The 14,749-nt window shown below is 32.4% G+C and overlaps 1 protein-coding gene and 1 long non-coding RNA gene across 2 annotated transcripts in view; one reads left to right on the top strand and one right to left on the bottom strand.

The window, feature by feature from the left end:
- The window catches only part of LOC118682368 (uncharacterized), a 28,431-nt gene extending 22,711 nt beyond the window's left edge, over positions 1–5,720 (top strand). Inside the window, exons 2-3 of the long non-coding RNA XR_004978154.2 lie at positions 4,761–4,941; positions 5,014–5,720. This is a non-coding gene — a long non-coding RNA (uncharacterized lncRNA). The remainder of the gene's footprint in view (positions 1–4,760; positions 4,942–5,013) is intronic.
- LOC106622635 (adipose-secreted signaling protein) overlaps positions 1–14,749 on the bottom strand; it is a 35,139-nt gene extending 20,390 nt beyond the window's left edge. The window contains exons 1-2 of the mRNA XM_036370979.2: positions 14,594–14,749; positions 14,104–14,170 (exon numbers count right to left, since the gene is read on the bottom strand). Coding sequence (XP_036226872.1) covers positions 14,104–14,134 — 31 coding nt within the window. The 5' untranslated portion in view covers positions 14,135–14,170; positions 14,594–14,749. The remainder of the gene's footprint in view (positions 1–14,103; positions 14,171–14,593) is intronic.

Raw genomic sequence — 14,749 nt, 5'->3', positions numbered from 1 at the left:
TTAGACATATTATCACTATGCTCTGCTAATAATTACATATAATGTCGCAATTGTCAATTTCCCTGAGGGTTGTTTGAAAGCTTATTTGCGGTTTTTGTTTTAAAAACTTTCCATTTTTCCTTTTATATTGTACTATTTGCTCGTATTTTGTTAACCTGCTTATGCCAGTCAATTGCTGTTTTCACTGGTTATTATATGTCAATAATTTAACGAACGCAAGCAGCTAAAATTACCTCGTTGTTGTGTGCAGGTACAGTGGCGTCCTTATGGATAGATACTTTTGATTTTGTAGCCTATGTTTACATATTCCAACAGGCTGAAGTAATATTATTGATGTCGTGGTTCCAAAATACAACATAAATTTAACTGATGTACAACTGTGTTCAAAATAATAGCAGTGGCTTGTGAAAATTAAAGTAGCGTTATTTTTACACTTTAAAGTGTGTTGCCATTTAATTATTTCTGTGCCAGAATAAAGGCCCAAATATTGGCACTCTGTGTTTAAATTGATTTTTGTAATACTTATCAGATTCATGGAGTCCCGTTATTTTTTATGCTACATTGTGGTTTTTTGTTGTGATTTAAAATAGCAGTGCAAGGGAAATAGCCACATTATTTGAAAGATTTTGACTAAAATGCGAAAATTTACATACAATACATTGCTCCTGAAATTTTAAAATATTTTTTTTTTGCAAAAAATAGGGCGTGCCAGACACTGTACAAAAAAAGAAGGAAATTTCATCAAAAAATTGTTGGGGAAGGGAAATCTTACAAGTGGGTCGAATATTTGCTCGGATGTTCTGCCAAAATAGTTGCGAATGCAAAAAAATGGAAGCAAATTCCTTAAAAAAGGGGACGAAAATATGCTCTTCCTCGGCAACAGTTGAGGAAAGTTGTGGTTTTGGCCTGAAAAAAGCCATTTCATACCTAAAAAAAAAATTAAAGATAAGTTAAGCCTCCTTTTCGGCAGGAGTCCAAGAAAGTAGCCACTACTTCAACCCCGACATGTGCCAGCCAGTGCTCAATTTGTTGAAGAGCACCTGCATTAGTCAGTTGCAAAATGGTGCAACATATTGTGGTTCGACGAAAGGAAAATTGTTTTATTTGGTTCCCGAGGACGAAGCAGTTTTGGAGTGTTGTGAAGTAGGCATGGAAGGGCAATCCTTTCGAGAAATGTAGGCGTTTGTTGCACTTCATGCAAAGCAGATGCGCAGTTTTATTATCCAATTACGGTCACTCGACGAAGTACTAAATATTTAAGTTCTTTTTTATATTATTATATTGAATCAATTAGTTTTTGATGTAAAATATTCAATATTGCTGTTATTAATCACAGCTGAACACAATTTTTGTTATTTGTTTAAAGAAGCGCTTCATGTTATCTTTAAAGAAACTATATTACTGGCTATGTTCGGTAGAGGGGAAGGAGTGTATTAAAATTTAAATATATTTTAGTCTCACTATATGACTGTTGAGCCTATACAAGAACACTCCACGTACTTCTTTTACATTCTTTTTTTTTCATATTACAATCGAACTCATAGGATGTGAATCTTATGAGAAATATATCAACTGAACCTAACCTGTACCTACACTACCTGTAAGGTATTACCTAACTAACAGTTTTTTTACATTCCTAGTTTTTATAATGCAAGGAAATTTGGACAGAAACTCTCAAGATTACGTGAGCTCAGTCTTCTTTTGCTATCATTTATATTTATTACATTTTTTAGACCATAGTTATGTTAAGTTGATATAACCAAAGCGAAAATCTGTAAAAAAAAATGATTAACCACCGATATTGATATGACATTTATCAAACTTTTCGTTTCCGATTGGTTTTAGTGCGATATTGAGCACTAGTTTGCCGTTTAAATATATTTGGGTGCTATTTATCTAGCCACCGCTGTATACATGCAGCTAACGGCACGTGAACGATGAACTTTTCCAAATTGAGTAAAATTAATTAATTGGCTTAGTTTGCAACAGCTTGCAGTGGATCTTCCAAAAATATACTGGCACTTATAAAGTTGTGTAAATTAAAGTTAGTTGTATTACAGCTTCAACAATGTAAGCATAAAAGATGTCTGCAAAGAAAATTACGAGTTAATAACTCATTCATCTTAATTCGCAGCAATTGCGGCAATTAAAATTTAAAGATTTTTTCCAAATAAAGATTTTATTATTTTGATTATGACCAAACAACTATCGATTATATATAAAATTTGAACATATGTATGTATATGCATTTTTTTGAGTCTCGTTTCCAACATGTTTGTACTGGAAAACAGTAAAGCTAAAAGCTTAAATCAATTTATAAACGTTAGTATATGACTACAACAATTAAAAATCATAATTTTGTTCATTTTGTCAAATTTCTTAACCGTTCAGAGTTAATTTCAAAATCTGCTTGCTTTTTTAATCTACTTGTCATTTCACAGAAGAATCCCACATCAACCTATGTTAATAACAGAAGGCAAGAAAGCACTTATTGTGTTTCAAAATTATATAGGTATAATGGAAAAAAGCTTCAACACAATAATCACAGATCATCATTTAGTTAAATCACCTTATTGCTGATAATACATACATATCAAACAATATGACATCCAACAAAAATGGCTTTCTTTGGAGACCTGTGCAGTACTGATACTCATTGGACCGATGCCAATTTGGTGATTTCCGCTTACACAGACGATACATTACAGTTCGATGAACTTCTTGCAACTAATTAACTACTGAAAACATCAAAATTTATAAATGAGCTGATGTAGTTAGTATGACAATCTAAAGTAAAGAAAAAAAATCCTTATTTGATTAAAAAAAGTCTGGTCTAATGTGGTTTTAATACCTGCTGTGACCCTCAGAATCGCTTCCACAACAATTCCTTATCCTTTTTCTCTTTTAGACCTATTGAAAGAGCCTTAATTTTTGACTATTTAATTAATTCTAATATTTTCTTAAAAAATTATATTCTCAAATTTTATTTATTTAATTATTCAAATGTCTAATTCAGCGAGGTTTGCCTCTTGGTGGGACTTGTAATCGACATCCGATTGGTCTGATGTTTTTGTTTTACGTTTAATTACAAAACTTTTACCGATAATTTCTTATTTTATCTATAATCGATATTTTTTCATTTTTGAATGAACGTAGTTTATTAATAAATCGATATATTTTAAAGATATTTTTGAAATAGTTATTATACTCGCTCTTATGTAATCTTCGTTTACAGTTATTATGCATTCGGTAGTAGTTGGTCCATACTGTATTACTTGTAATTCTACCATGTCATTTTAACGATGATATCCAAACTTAAATTTTTGTATTTTTTAATAAAATTGTTTTGTAAATATATATATAAAAATTTGTTATTTATTAGAATCTTAAAAATTTTCGATGTTACATGATGAAATTCATGAAATACTTGTTCAACATAAAGCAACCTAATTTGCCTTCCAGGGTTTGTGAGAATTCTCAATGCTGCTTTTCTGAGCAAATGGTATAACAAGGTGATAAATATTCATCCCTTTTTACTTCCGTCTTTGAAAGGCCTAAACAAAACATTTGTCTATTACAATGGGGCTTAGTTTTTTTTTAAATTATCGAAAAATAAAACTAGGAAATATCTTTTTTTTTTTAAGAAACCCAATTCTTGTGAAATATTTAATAAAATGGTTTTATTTTTTCTTTTGTTGTAATTTAATTGAGAATTTATTTCCTGGTAAAATCAGAAAAATTTGTTGGCATAGAACTTCCAGCGCCATTTTCGCTTTTCAGTATATGTATATATGTAAGTATGTACATACATATGTAGCAATTTGTTGTGACTTAAATCAATTGTCGGCAAAGACTTATGTTAACACCAACAGCTAATATTACCAGTTAAACGAGAGGCTAAGCGCTCCACTAACTAAACTAAAAATGACCCTTGGGGCTTCGTGCAACGTGTTGCAACAATAAACTATATATTATTTATTTGTTGTTAGTGTAGCTCGTAGCAAACAATGAAAACAATGCGCTTTGACTAGTGTTATTCATACATTTGTACATATGTATGTATGCACGTGTGGTGGTATACATACTATGTGTAAGAGATGGTGAAGGTAGCAACGTTCTTTGAATTGCTGATGTTACAATTAAGCATCGACAATGCCATTGAGGTCAAAAAGAAAAGGTAAAAAAAAGAGAAAAATAAACAAAGAGTACTAGAATAGCATTCGGCACAAAAGCTTCAGCAAAGGTGCGAGTATGTGCGCGTGTAGGCGTGCCGGTTTGCATCGCTATTTCATTTCACCGCTGAGGTTGTTGACATGTTTTACATTATTTGTTACTGATAACATATTTCATTCAATCTTTTGGATTTTCAATTTAACAATTTTATAATTTTTTTTGTTAGTTTGCAGCTGTAGGGCATTGTGCAAGTAGATATCCTTAGACTTATATGTATGTACATATCTTTATACGCAAGCCGTCTAAATATTTAGAATTTTGATAGAAAACACAGAGTTCAATATAGGTAAAAAAAAAAGCAAATAAACTACAAATAAGTGAGGACTATGTTCGGCTGCAGTTGAATACTATATACTCGCCTTGCTCTATGACCGAAACACCTACATTCAAATCAATTTCATTCACACAAATCACTATATTCATCTTATTAGTCTGGGGAAAGTTATACAAATAGACCGACATTAATCCATAGCCGCACCGAACCATTTTATAAGTATGTTAAACGAAATATTCACGCTTACTTTCAGTGATATATCTTCTTCACTGATCTACACATTTAAACGCCGAAAAAGCCAGAAATAATTATAATGAGAGTTTGGGCGCTAATAACCCGACTTCACCAATGTTTTACATGAAATACATTAATTCTTTTGTCTGATATTAAAGCAAATTATGCTTAAAAGATCATTTACACTCAATGATCTTAAGGTATTTTACATATTTTTTTATATTTGAAAATATGAACGGGGCCTTTGACTGATTCTGCTATTTTTTTTATAGAGATAATACTATATATATGATATAGCTATGATAGCCTCGAAGATTCACAGTGTTTTGGAAAAATTTCAAAATATTGAACAAGAAAGTCGATAATAATTAGTTTTATAATAAAGGCATTTTGCACATTGGAAAAATTTTATATCTTACTGAGTGACCTTTTCTTAATTTCATATTCAGCTATGGCGTCCAGTGCGACGATTATCACCGTTTATTTAAATACATTAAATTTTGTAAATGTAAATTTCTTATTTATCTATTAAATAAACTGCTTCTTCAAAAAAAAAAAATGCACTAAAAAACTAATTTTTCCCGACGGCACTGTAAATCACAAATATTACATACGATGTATCCTATGCATCCAATACTGGCGATTACGAACAAACATTCGGGCAGCTGAGCTTGAGATCGAAAGCATGCAAATGCAACATTCTGTATTAACAAAATTAACGCTGGTCATGCCTTTGATTTGCAAGCGGCATAGCGTCGTTTTCGCTTGGCATTTAACGGGTTGTCGAGATTATTCACACTTGCATGCCGTGTTGACATTCTCATCCGCGCTGTTGTGAGAATATTACAAAAATAAACAATATTTACATTTCTTTTACCTACAAACTATATATTTACTGAGAGGGAAATATGATATTCGTGTAAACACTAATGACTAAATAAATAAATTGCATATAAAAATTCATTTGAGGCGATTTTTTGCAGTTATTTATTCAAAGTTATGCTTGTATAAGTACGTGATGGAATTGATTTAAAATATCGGGGAAAAAAACAAGAAAACATGTTAACTTCGGTTGCAATGAAGCTATAAGGCCCTTCACCGAAAATATATCTTACAAGAACTTGACTTTAGCGGTCAGTTTGTATGGCAGCTATATGATATAGTAATTTGATCTGAACAATTTCTTGGGAGATTACATCGTTGCCGTGGACAATAATCCATGCTAACTTTCTTGAAGATATATCGTCAAATGAAAAAGCTTTCCAAACAAACGCTTTATTCCGATCGTGCTAAGTGCTATACCGGTTCGATGTCGGCGGTTCCAACAAATAGGCAGCTTTTTGGTTAGAAAAAGACGTGTGCAAAATTTCAGATCGATATTTCAAAAACTGAGGGACTAGTTGCGTGTATGCAGATCGACTGACAGACAATGGCTACATCGACTCATCTCGTCATTCTGATCAATGATATAAGTACATATTTTATAGGATCTCCGACGTTTGCTTCTTCGTGTTACAAACTTCGTGGCAAACTTAGTATACCCTGTTTAGGGTACAAAAATTCAAGAAAGATTAGCGGGTTATAAATATAAAGGTGACTACTTGTATGTACAATAGTCGTGAAAGTGAGTGCTGAAAGAGCCTGTTGTTGTAATAGTAGAGACTTTCCGTAAATAATTTGAGAATTGCTGCCGAGTTGGCAGCTTTTAGCAGGATAAAAATATGGGTTCTCTCCAGTTACGTAGAGCCGAAAGAGTACCAGCAGCTGTAAACCTTTCAGGACATGTACGGCTAGCTTTTATACTCTTGCAACATGTTGCTACAGAGTATAATAATTTTGTTCACCTAACGGTAACCAATTGAGATAGATATAGGGTTATGTATATATAAAAGTATATTTATAAATAAGCAGGATGGAGAGACGAGTTTAAATCCGGGTGACTGTCTGTCCGTGCGTCCGTCTGTCTGTGCAAGCTGTAACTGTAATTATTAGTTTTTAAGATTTTTGTAGATTTCAAGTCCCTTATCTTCAAACATTTTTGGACGCCTAGGAAGAATAGAGAATTAAGGAGCAAAAAGTTTTGACCAAATCGATATGAAAACTGAAGTTATACAGGTTGCGGACCGATGAGGAGAAGAAACGATTTTTGCATTTTCAGGAATCGAATTATTAAAGTTCTTAAAATTGTAGGGTAAGTAGTAAGTAGAAAAACTACTTCAAGCCAAAAAACAAAAAATAATTAATAACATTAACACACGTTCTATATTTATTTTTTTATTTTCCATAATTGTTTTCCAGTAATTATCTAATTTGGCATATACAAATTAATATCTTGACAACTGTAAGATTTTCGATTACGATAAAAATATTTCCATTCTTCTCGAAGCTCCAGGTATACGTAAGAGTGATTAATCAAAAAGTGAATAAGATATCGCAACCAAATTATTTCCAGAAATGTGTCAAAAAAAGTATCTAGCTTCCAACAATAGAAAAAAAAACGCATATGACAATTTAGATAAGGCAATTCATTACATAACAAACGAAATGAGTAAATGAGTGTGTGTGTTCATAGAACACAATAGAACACAAAAATTGACTAGGTAATCGTTTTGCTATTTACGTTTGAGAGTATTATTTATTAGTTAGCTGACTAACTATAAATAAAATATTTGCAGACAAACTTATCAAAGTCAGTGAAAGAGAAAGAAGGCAAATTAAGGGAGACAGAGAGAGAGAGAGAGAGAGAGAGATAGAGTAAGAGGGGCTTATACGATTATGAGCAGATATGTTTTTTTCTGCCGGAATGAACCGATGAAACCCATTTTATATTCTAGTGATTTCTGTAACTATCATACTCTTCAATCGATCATCATTAAACGACTTAATTTTAGACAAAATATTAAAATTTTCGGATTTTGAGACTATTTTTGAAATGTTTTGAGATCGCTTTTATACCCTAAATAGAAATAATTAAGTTTGCCACGAAGTTTGTAACACCCGAAGGAATCGTCGGAAACTCTACAAAATAAACTATGGGTCATTTCATCGAACATTTAAAAACAAAAGTTTTTTCATACAAAGCATTTTTTTTTGTGTTTTTTGAGGCAAAATATTGTTACTTCCCAACTTGCACGGGGGGAAAAAAGCTCACTGCGCTAGCCGCAAACGCGAAAGATATAGTTTCAAAAATTTGTCAAAATTACAACCTTGTATAGTCCACTCCGAAATTTATATATTAGTAACTTAAGAGTCTAATGTACACTTTTCAATAAAAAAACTGAATAAAATGAGTTCCAAATTGAAAAAAATTTATTGTTTATAAAAATGTATCTTTTGTTTATAGAAAAAAAGTCGAAACAATTCAACGTATATCTCGTTGGAAAGCTGAGAAGAAAGCGTAAAAAATAGGTAGGTAGTTATTTTACGTATAAGCAAATTTTGAAATTTTGAAAATTCATAACCCCAAAATGATTCACTATTTTCCCTCAAAGAACACAAAATAAAAAAATGTTTTGTACGAAAATTTTTGACATCACCCATACATAAATGCTTAGCGTGACGAGTTAAGTCGATTTAGCCATGACCGTCTTTCTGTATATACGCAAATGAATCCCACAGGTTTTGAGACCGCCTAACATATACTCTTTTCGAAGACAACGCTGCAATCTCTGAACATATTGTTCAGATCAGAACACTTTATCATATGCCTGCCATTCAAACTAATCGTTCAAAAGATAAGATCTTTTTACACCACTTTATGCTATGTGATATGCATTCTTGTTTCTTCAAAAATTTGTGTCTGAGAAACATAAAATAAAAGAAAATTCTTTGCTTATAAAAAATTGATACTAAAATTGTATTTCAGATGGTAATTTGTGCATTTGCCAACCTTCAAACCGATCATAAGTGAATTAAGATCTTTTAGAATTCCTCGTCTTAATATATTCTTTTGTTCTTTACCATTAACTACAATAAATTTTAATTCAATTATCTTTAGCGTTAAAAGCATTTGGCAAGTAAAATTCAACGAATACCGCATACATATTTCAGTAGCCCCATCATATAACTGAAAGTATGTCGATTGGCGACGTGAAATCACAAAGCAAGGAAAAGCGTTTTTCCTTCCCACTTTTTGTAATTTTTATGCGCCCAATTTTCTCCATAAAGACCTATACAAAAAAAGTCGGTTTGTATGTATGTATGTGTACGATGTTTTGTACGCGAAAAATAGTGGCTATAAAATGGTTTTGTCTCCACCCTAAGGAGACAGCTACCAACGCCAAAGTGGCGAAAGTGGCTGCCTTTCAGCACACAAAAAGGCTGATTTCCAGCACAAATTTATGTTAAATTGCTTAGCACAACAAGCAGTCCGTCAATCCGCAGAAAATCTGACGCATTTTTCTTTAGAAATACGTAAGTATGTCTATGTGGCATATACCATGTTGATACTTACATACACTAATAAGCTTGTAAGCCACAAAGATTTTGCACTATCGAGGACAAGCGCATTTTGGTCGCATATACTTAGCATTAAAAGTAAGCTAGAGACATTTAATGGCGAAAAATCTACTTTTTTACTGCGTTTAATTTTGTTTTTTTGAGTGGAATCTGAAAGATTCAATAATTATTAAATAGATGGGGGTTTACCATTCTTTTTTTAGACAGTAAAAAGTTTGTCGAGCTAGCTAGTTACTGAATAATAGAATAAGGTGTGAAACTTCGGTAAAATCTGATTTATTATATGTACTCCATTCCAAAATGTGCCTAAATGTATGCTACGTCTCGAGTTTAATGTCAATCTAACAGCGTTTATTCGAAATATTACAGAAATATTTCGTTTACCTGATATCCGAAATAATTCTGGCGATAACTACAATTTTTTTCTTCTTTTTATAGATATAAGTTTGTATAATAAAGGAGGACTTTCGATTGTTTAAAATTTTTCGAAAATTTAATTTAATAAAGAAATCTAATCACTGATTCAAGACGAGATTACTGACCGTGTCTCCCGATTGTGTCCAATTTGATGGTAAAATGAGAGATACATTTTTTTGGTCTGCTCCAGACAGGTATGCTCTAACCATCAAATATATTTTTGACATAAAAAAACGTGAAGGTCGAGGAGCAATTGTATTCTCAAAGAGTGTCGTCTATTGAAAGTGTAACATTTTACCGAATTTTGTTTAAAAAGGCTGTTGCCGCAGTGGATGAGAAAAAGACAGGAAATAAAATATAATATAATATATAAATAAACTTGGAAGATCCTCATTCCAACAAAAGCCTATTTTGGAACCTCTGTATCTATCTGCCATACTTTGGATTAATTAATTTGAGACCCTACTGCTCTTCAAGCTACTTGCAGCCTCTTTACACTACTTTATGCATCTCTATATCTCTCTCTCTCTCTCTCTCTCTCTCTGTGTTCTAACGGTATTGTATACACGCTTTTGAACAGTAATAACTGCTTTTCGTTCTGAGTCAAATATGGCAATGTAGGACATAAATATTTTTTGCATATGTTTGCATATATGTGATTATTAGGGCGAAATTTACACTGTGCCAAAACTGGGTCGTTGCACTGCAAGTCCAGTTACTTCAAACTTTTACTCAGTTGAGTTTGTTGTGAGCAAATAGCGAAGAAGGAGAAAGGACATAAGCACGGAGTAAAAGAAAATAGTTTTGTGCAAAGTAGGAATGTATATATGTATGTATGTGTGTTTAGGGATAAAATATGGCGGCGGCAAATTTAAAGTATGCAATTTGAGGAAAGAAAGCAAGTGCAAACGGGCCAGCTAAAACACCTGAGCGATGGCGCATGTATGAACGGCCGATAGGAAAGCTTAGTATGTATGTGTGTGTGCATAATATGTAAACATCTTCAGCCTGCAGTTGTGTGCAAGAATTGCATTCAGTCGACGAGTGCAATATAGTTTACATTAGGATTTATGATTGCATATACATATTTGTTATTATTGCACTTATGCAAGGCGATTTCCGGTATTAAGCAATGTATTATAGCCCAAAGCCAAGCCACACAGTGCACGTAACAAATTTACGGAAATGTCTTGGACAAGATATTATATATAATATTGTATGTATACGTGCAGGTAAATAAGTGCATTTATATGTGTTAGTGTTTGCTTTTCGTTATGCACCGCTCACCGCTTTTTCTGGTTCCTTCTCTATAGCATAGCACATGGCGCTAAAGCTCGTTATTTGCATAGAGGTGCGAACATGTTTTCGAAAGTATTAAAAAGCAATTTCGACAACAACAAGGCGCTTGCACTCAATGCCGCTGTGCTGTTTGTTTGTTGTAAGTCGCGATATGCGCGGCATTGGCTGCGCGCCAAAGAATCAGCCTTATCAGCGCTTTATAGTTAGCGGCTTACTTGCTTCCGTTGATTCTCTGCCCTCTTCACTTGAATTACGTATACGCCGTGGTGTGCGAATTCTCTGCTTGCTGTAAATTGAAAGTGTGGGAAAGCACAGAACGACGTCCATAAGCAACTTAGCGTCTGAACTTTGAAATTTATATATATATATATATATATATATATATATATATATGCACATACTCTTATTCATTTATTTATGTAAATATCTGTTTGCGTTTCGACAAATTTATTAATTCTATTCGTTGCTTTGAGGTTATCCGCTTTGACAATTTTTATACTCTTGCAAGATATTGCTATAAAGTATAATAGTTTTGTTTACCTAACGGTTGTTTGTATCACTTGAAACTAATAGAGATAGATATATACGTACATATATAAACAGGATGACGAGACGAGTGGAAATGCGAGTGACTGTCTTTGCTCTACATTCGTGCAAGCGATAACTTGAGTAAAAATACATATGTACGCGGTTAGGGGCACCTGTGGTTTGAAATTCTTTAATAAAATTGAGAGAGTATTTTTTCTAATAACGGTGCATATTTGTGCTTAAAATGGATAGACCTCAATAGCTAATATCAGAATTTTCAAAGATCTGATTGACTTTGCTCCTTATATATTGGCGATTTTATGTGAGGTACCTTTATGAAACTTAGAGAGCCTCTTTTTATGTTAATAATATGTAAAAATGCTAAAAATAGATCAATACTTTTTACCGTATATATTGGCCCATAAGTAAGATAGCTTGCAAAATTAACTGAGCATATAAAATTATATACATATCCTATAGTCTAATACCGAAAATATGTGATATTGGTCCACGAATTACCCAAACCCCCAGTAAGGCATTGCATATAATGATTTTCGTTTAGCTAACAAACCTTATGCACCTGAAGATATTTCCCCGGCCTTGAACCTTGCATGTTGCAAGAGTATGAAATGTTCGGTTACACCCGAACTTAGCACTTCCTTACTTGTACATAGTTTATTTTATATATGTCTTAACAGCTATTTTCCGGCAATTACCCCGGTTAACCGCTATTTGAGGTTGAAATGTTGTAAGAAAATATTGAAGTGTTATAAAAGTTTCATGACTTGCTATTTGACCTTGGCCCGATTAGAAATGTTAATTTTATATTAGATACAAAAATTAATTTTAAACAAGAAAACACGTTAACTTCGGCTGCACCGCAGCTATTATACTTTTCGCAGATGCAATTCTTTTAACATAAAATTATATAAACAGATTTTTAACTTGATTTTCATCGGTCAGTTTGTGTGGCAGCTATATGCTATAGTAGAGCACTTGATTTTGAGCGGTCAGTTTATATGACAGCTTTATGGTATTTTGGTCCAATATCGGCGATTTCGACATATCTGCATCTTCTGGGGAGGAAAGGGTGTGTACTAAATTTTGGATCGATAGTCGCCATTTTTATTAGAGAAAAAAACTGAAAGCAAAGCGTTCATTGTAGTTTTTTTTGTTTTGTTTGTTTCGTTGTTTCAGTATGAACTGTCACGCAAATCGCGGGAAGTTTTATGAGAATGTGCCTTTGGTCTTTTTTCATACATAGTTAGATTTATAAGCGAAACATTTATTATCGAGATGAGCGTTATAGTATGCTTTGGATAATTTTTTCTGTCTTCCAAAGTTTATGCAAATATTCATACTTGTGTGTATAAACATATATAAGTTGGTAATTATTTAGAAAATATATATGTACGAGTGTATCTGCCAACATTTAATATCAAACGGCTTTATCATAACGTATTTTAGGGCAAAGACATGCACACCGTAGGCTCAATGCAGTTACACACATATGTATATATATGCATTTATGTTTGTATATGTAAAGCAGTAAAGGTAAAATATCTATTTTAAGATATTATTTCAAATAGAAAAGCATATGTACAAAAATTCATTCTCATTTCCACTACTGCGCTTTGTTATCAGGATGCGGAAACGGAAACTACTGTCTATATGTAAACAGTAGTGCTGGCAATATATGTATATGCAAGTCTATAAACAACTAGAAGCCCATGTTTACTGAAACTTTCAGGTTACAGTTTGCAATATTGCTGTTTTTCCTTATTTTTCAAAAACATAATAAATTCATTATTACCTAATGCAATACCAACAATATTTATGGGTATATAATGACTGTCGCAGTATTTTTAAATAAATGTATGCACTTTTGAGCGATACATGTACGTTAAAGCCATTAATGCGAAACGAATTCATTTTTTCTTACTTTTTACACTTTTTGAAAACATTTTTGTCATGAATATGTACATACTTATGGATGGGGCAAGTTCAAGCGCAAAGGGGGAGGATGTTTATAACTTCATCAAAGTGAAATATGTATACAACAATTTGTATATGCATATATAATTATATATATCTGAATTTATTAAATGATATATACATTTTTTTGGCTTATCTAAAAAACAATCAGATTACAATATATACATATCTATATATACATACAAAGAGAGATACAATATAATAAATAATCTAAAGTGCGAAAAGTGATCAATTTCGCTCAACATTCACATAATTTTCTTAAAAGGCATAGAAAAACAATTATTATCTGAAAATAGCTGGTACATTGCTTTAAAAACGTTTGCGTGCTTCGTCTGCCTAAATTCAAACCAATGATTATGTTATCATTTGTAATGGCATAAAATAATATATCTTTTTATAATAAATAACAAACGAAATCAATAATTGAATATCAATAAATGTGAGATATTCCACTTCCCGTAGCAAATTAGGTAAAAACACAAATTTTATAAGAATATCAGCTGACGGTGATATCATCAATCACATGTATGGATGTATGGACATAAAAGGCGAATAAAACATTAATAATTATCGTTAACTTTTTAACTCTCTTCGCTAGTACTTATCATATAAATCGAATATTAAGCTAATTGTTTAGGCATACTTAAGTTTTCAAATAGACTTACTGCCAAGATCTTCGACTTTCGCTTCCGCCATAATGATTACCGCCTTTGCTTGGGGTGCCGATGTAATCTAATAAAATATATGTTCAAATGAATTTGATTTTTTTCCTTTATAAGGCGGTTTGTACTTTCAATGCTTTAATATTATATCACTTATTTACACATCGATTAACTCTTTCTATATACACAATTACTGGTGGTACACCGAAAGTCCAAAGTAAACTTTTGGTAAAACAATTGGATGACAAATTGGGAGTGTTTGTTGTGTGATATCAAGCCGGCCCACAGAAAATGTTAATTAAGTTTATGTTTTCTTAAGAAGGCAGATATACATTTAAGTTGTTTTGTAGTATGTGTGCATTTCTATACACCGCAGCGGCTGTACTAGAATCGCGCTTTCAAGGTTGTTGCACTTTTATTTGGCCAATGTCCGGAATATCCATTGATTATTTAGTTTTCGGACGCATATACATGTGTTCACCGTGTATTTTACCTTTAATAAAACTTTTAATTTTTAAAGTTGTACGTTTTGTTGTAATATATGGTGAATTAAAAATACCGCGAACACATACTAATCATAAAGAGTAACTAAAATCAACTGAAACGGCTCCAAATGCGCTAAAATTCCCAAGAATTGACTCCACTCTCC

This window comes from Bactrocera oleae, chromosome 6 (genome assembly GCF_042242935.1).
Source record: "Bactrocera oleae isolate idBacOlea1 chromosome 6, idBacOlea1, whole genome shotgun sequence".
In the NCBI taxonomy this organism is placed as follows: domain Eukaryota; kingdom Metazoa; phylum Arthropoda; class Insecta; order Diptera; family Tephritidae; genus Bactrocera; species Bactrocera oleae.
This window is presented reverse-complemented; position numbering and strand designations above follow the sequence as displayed.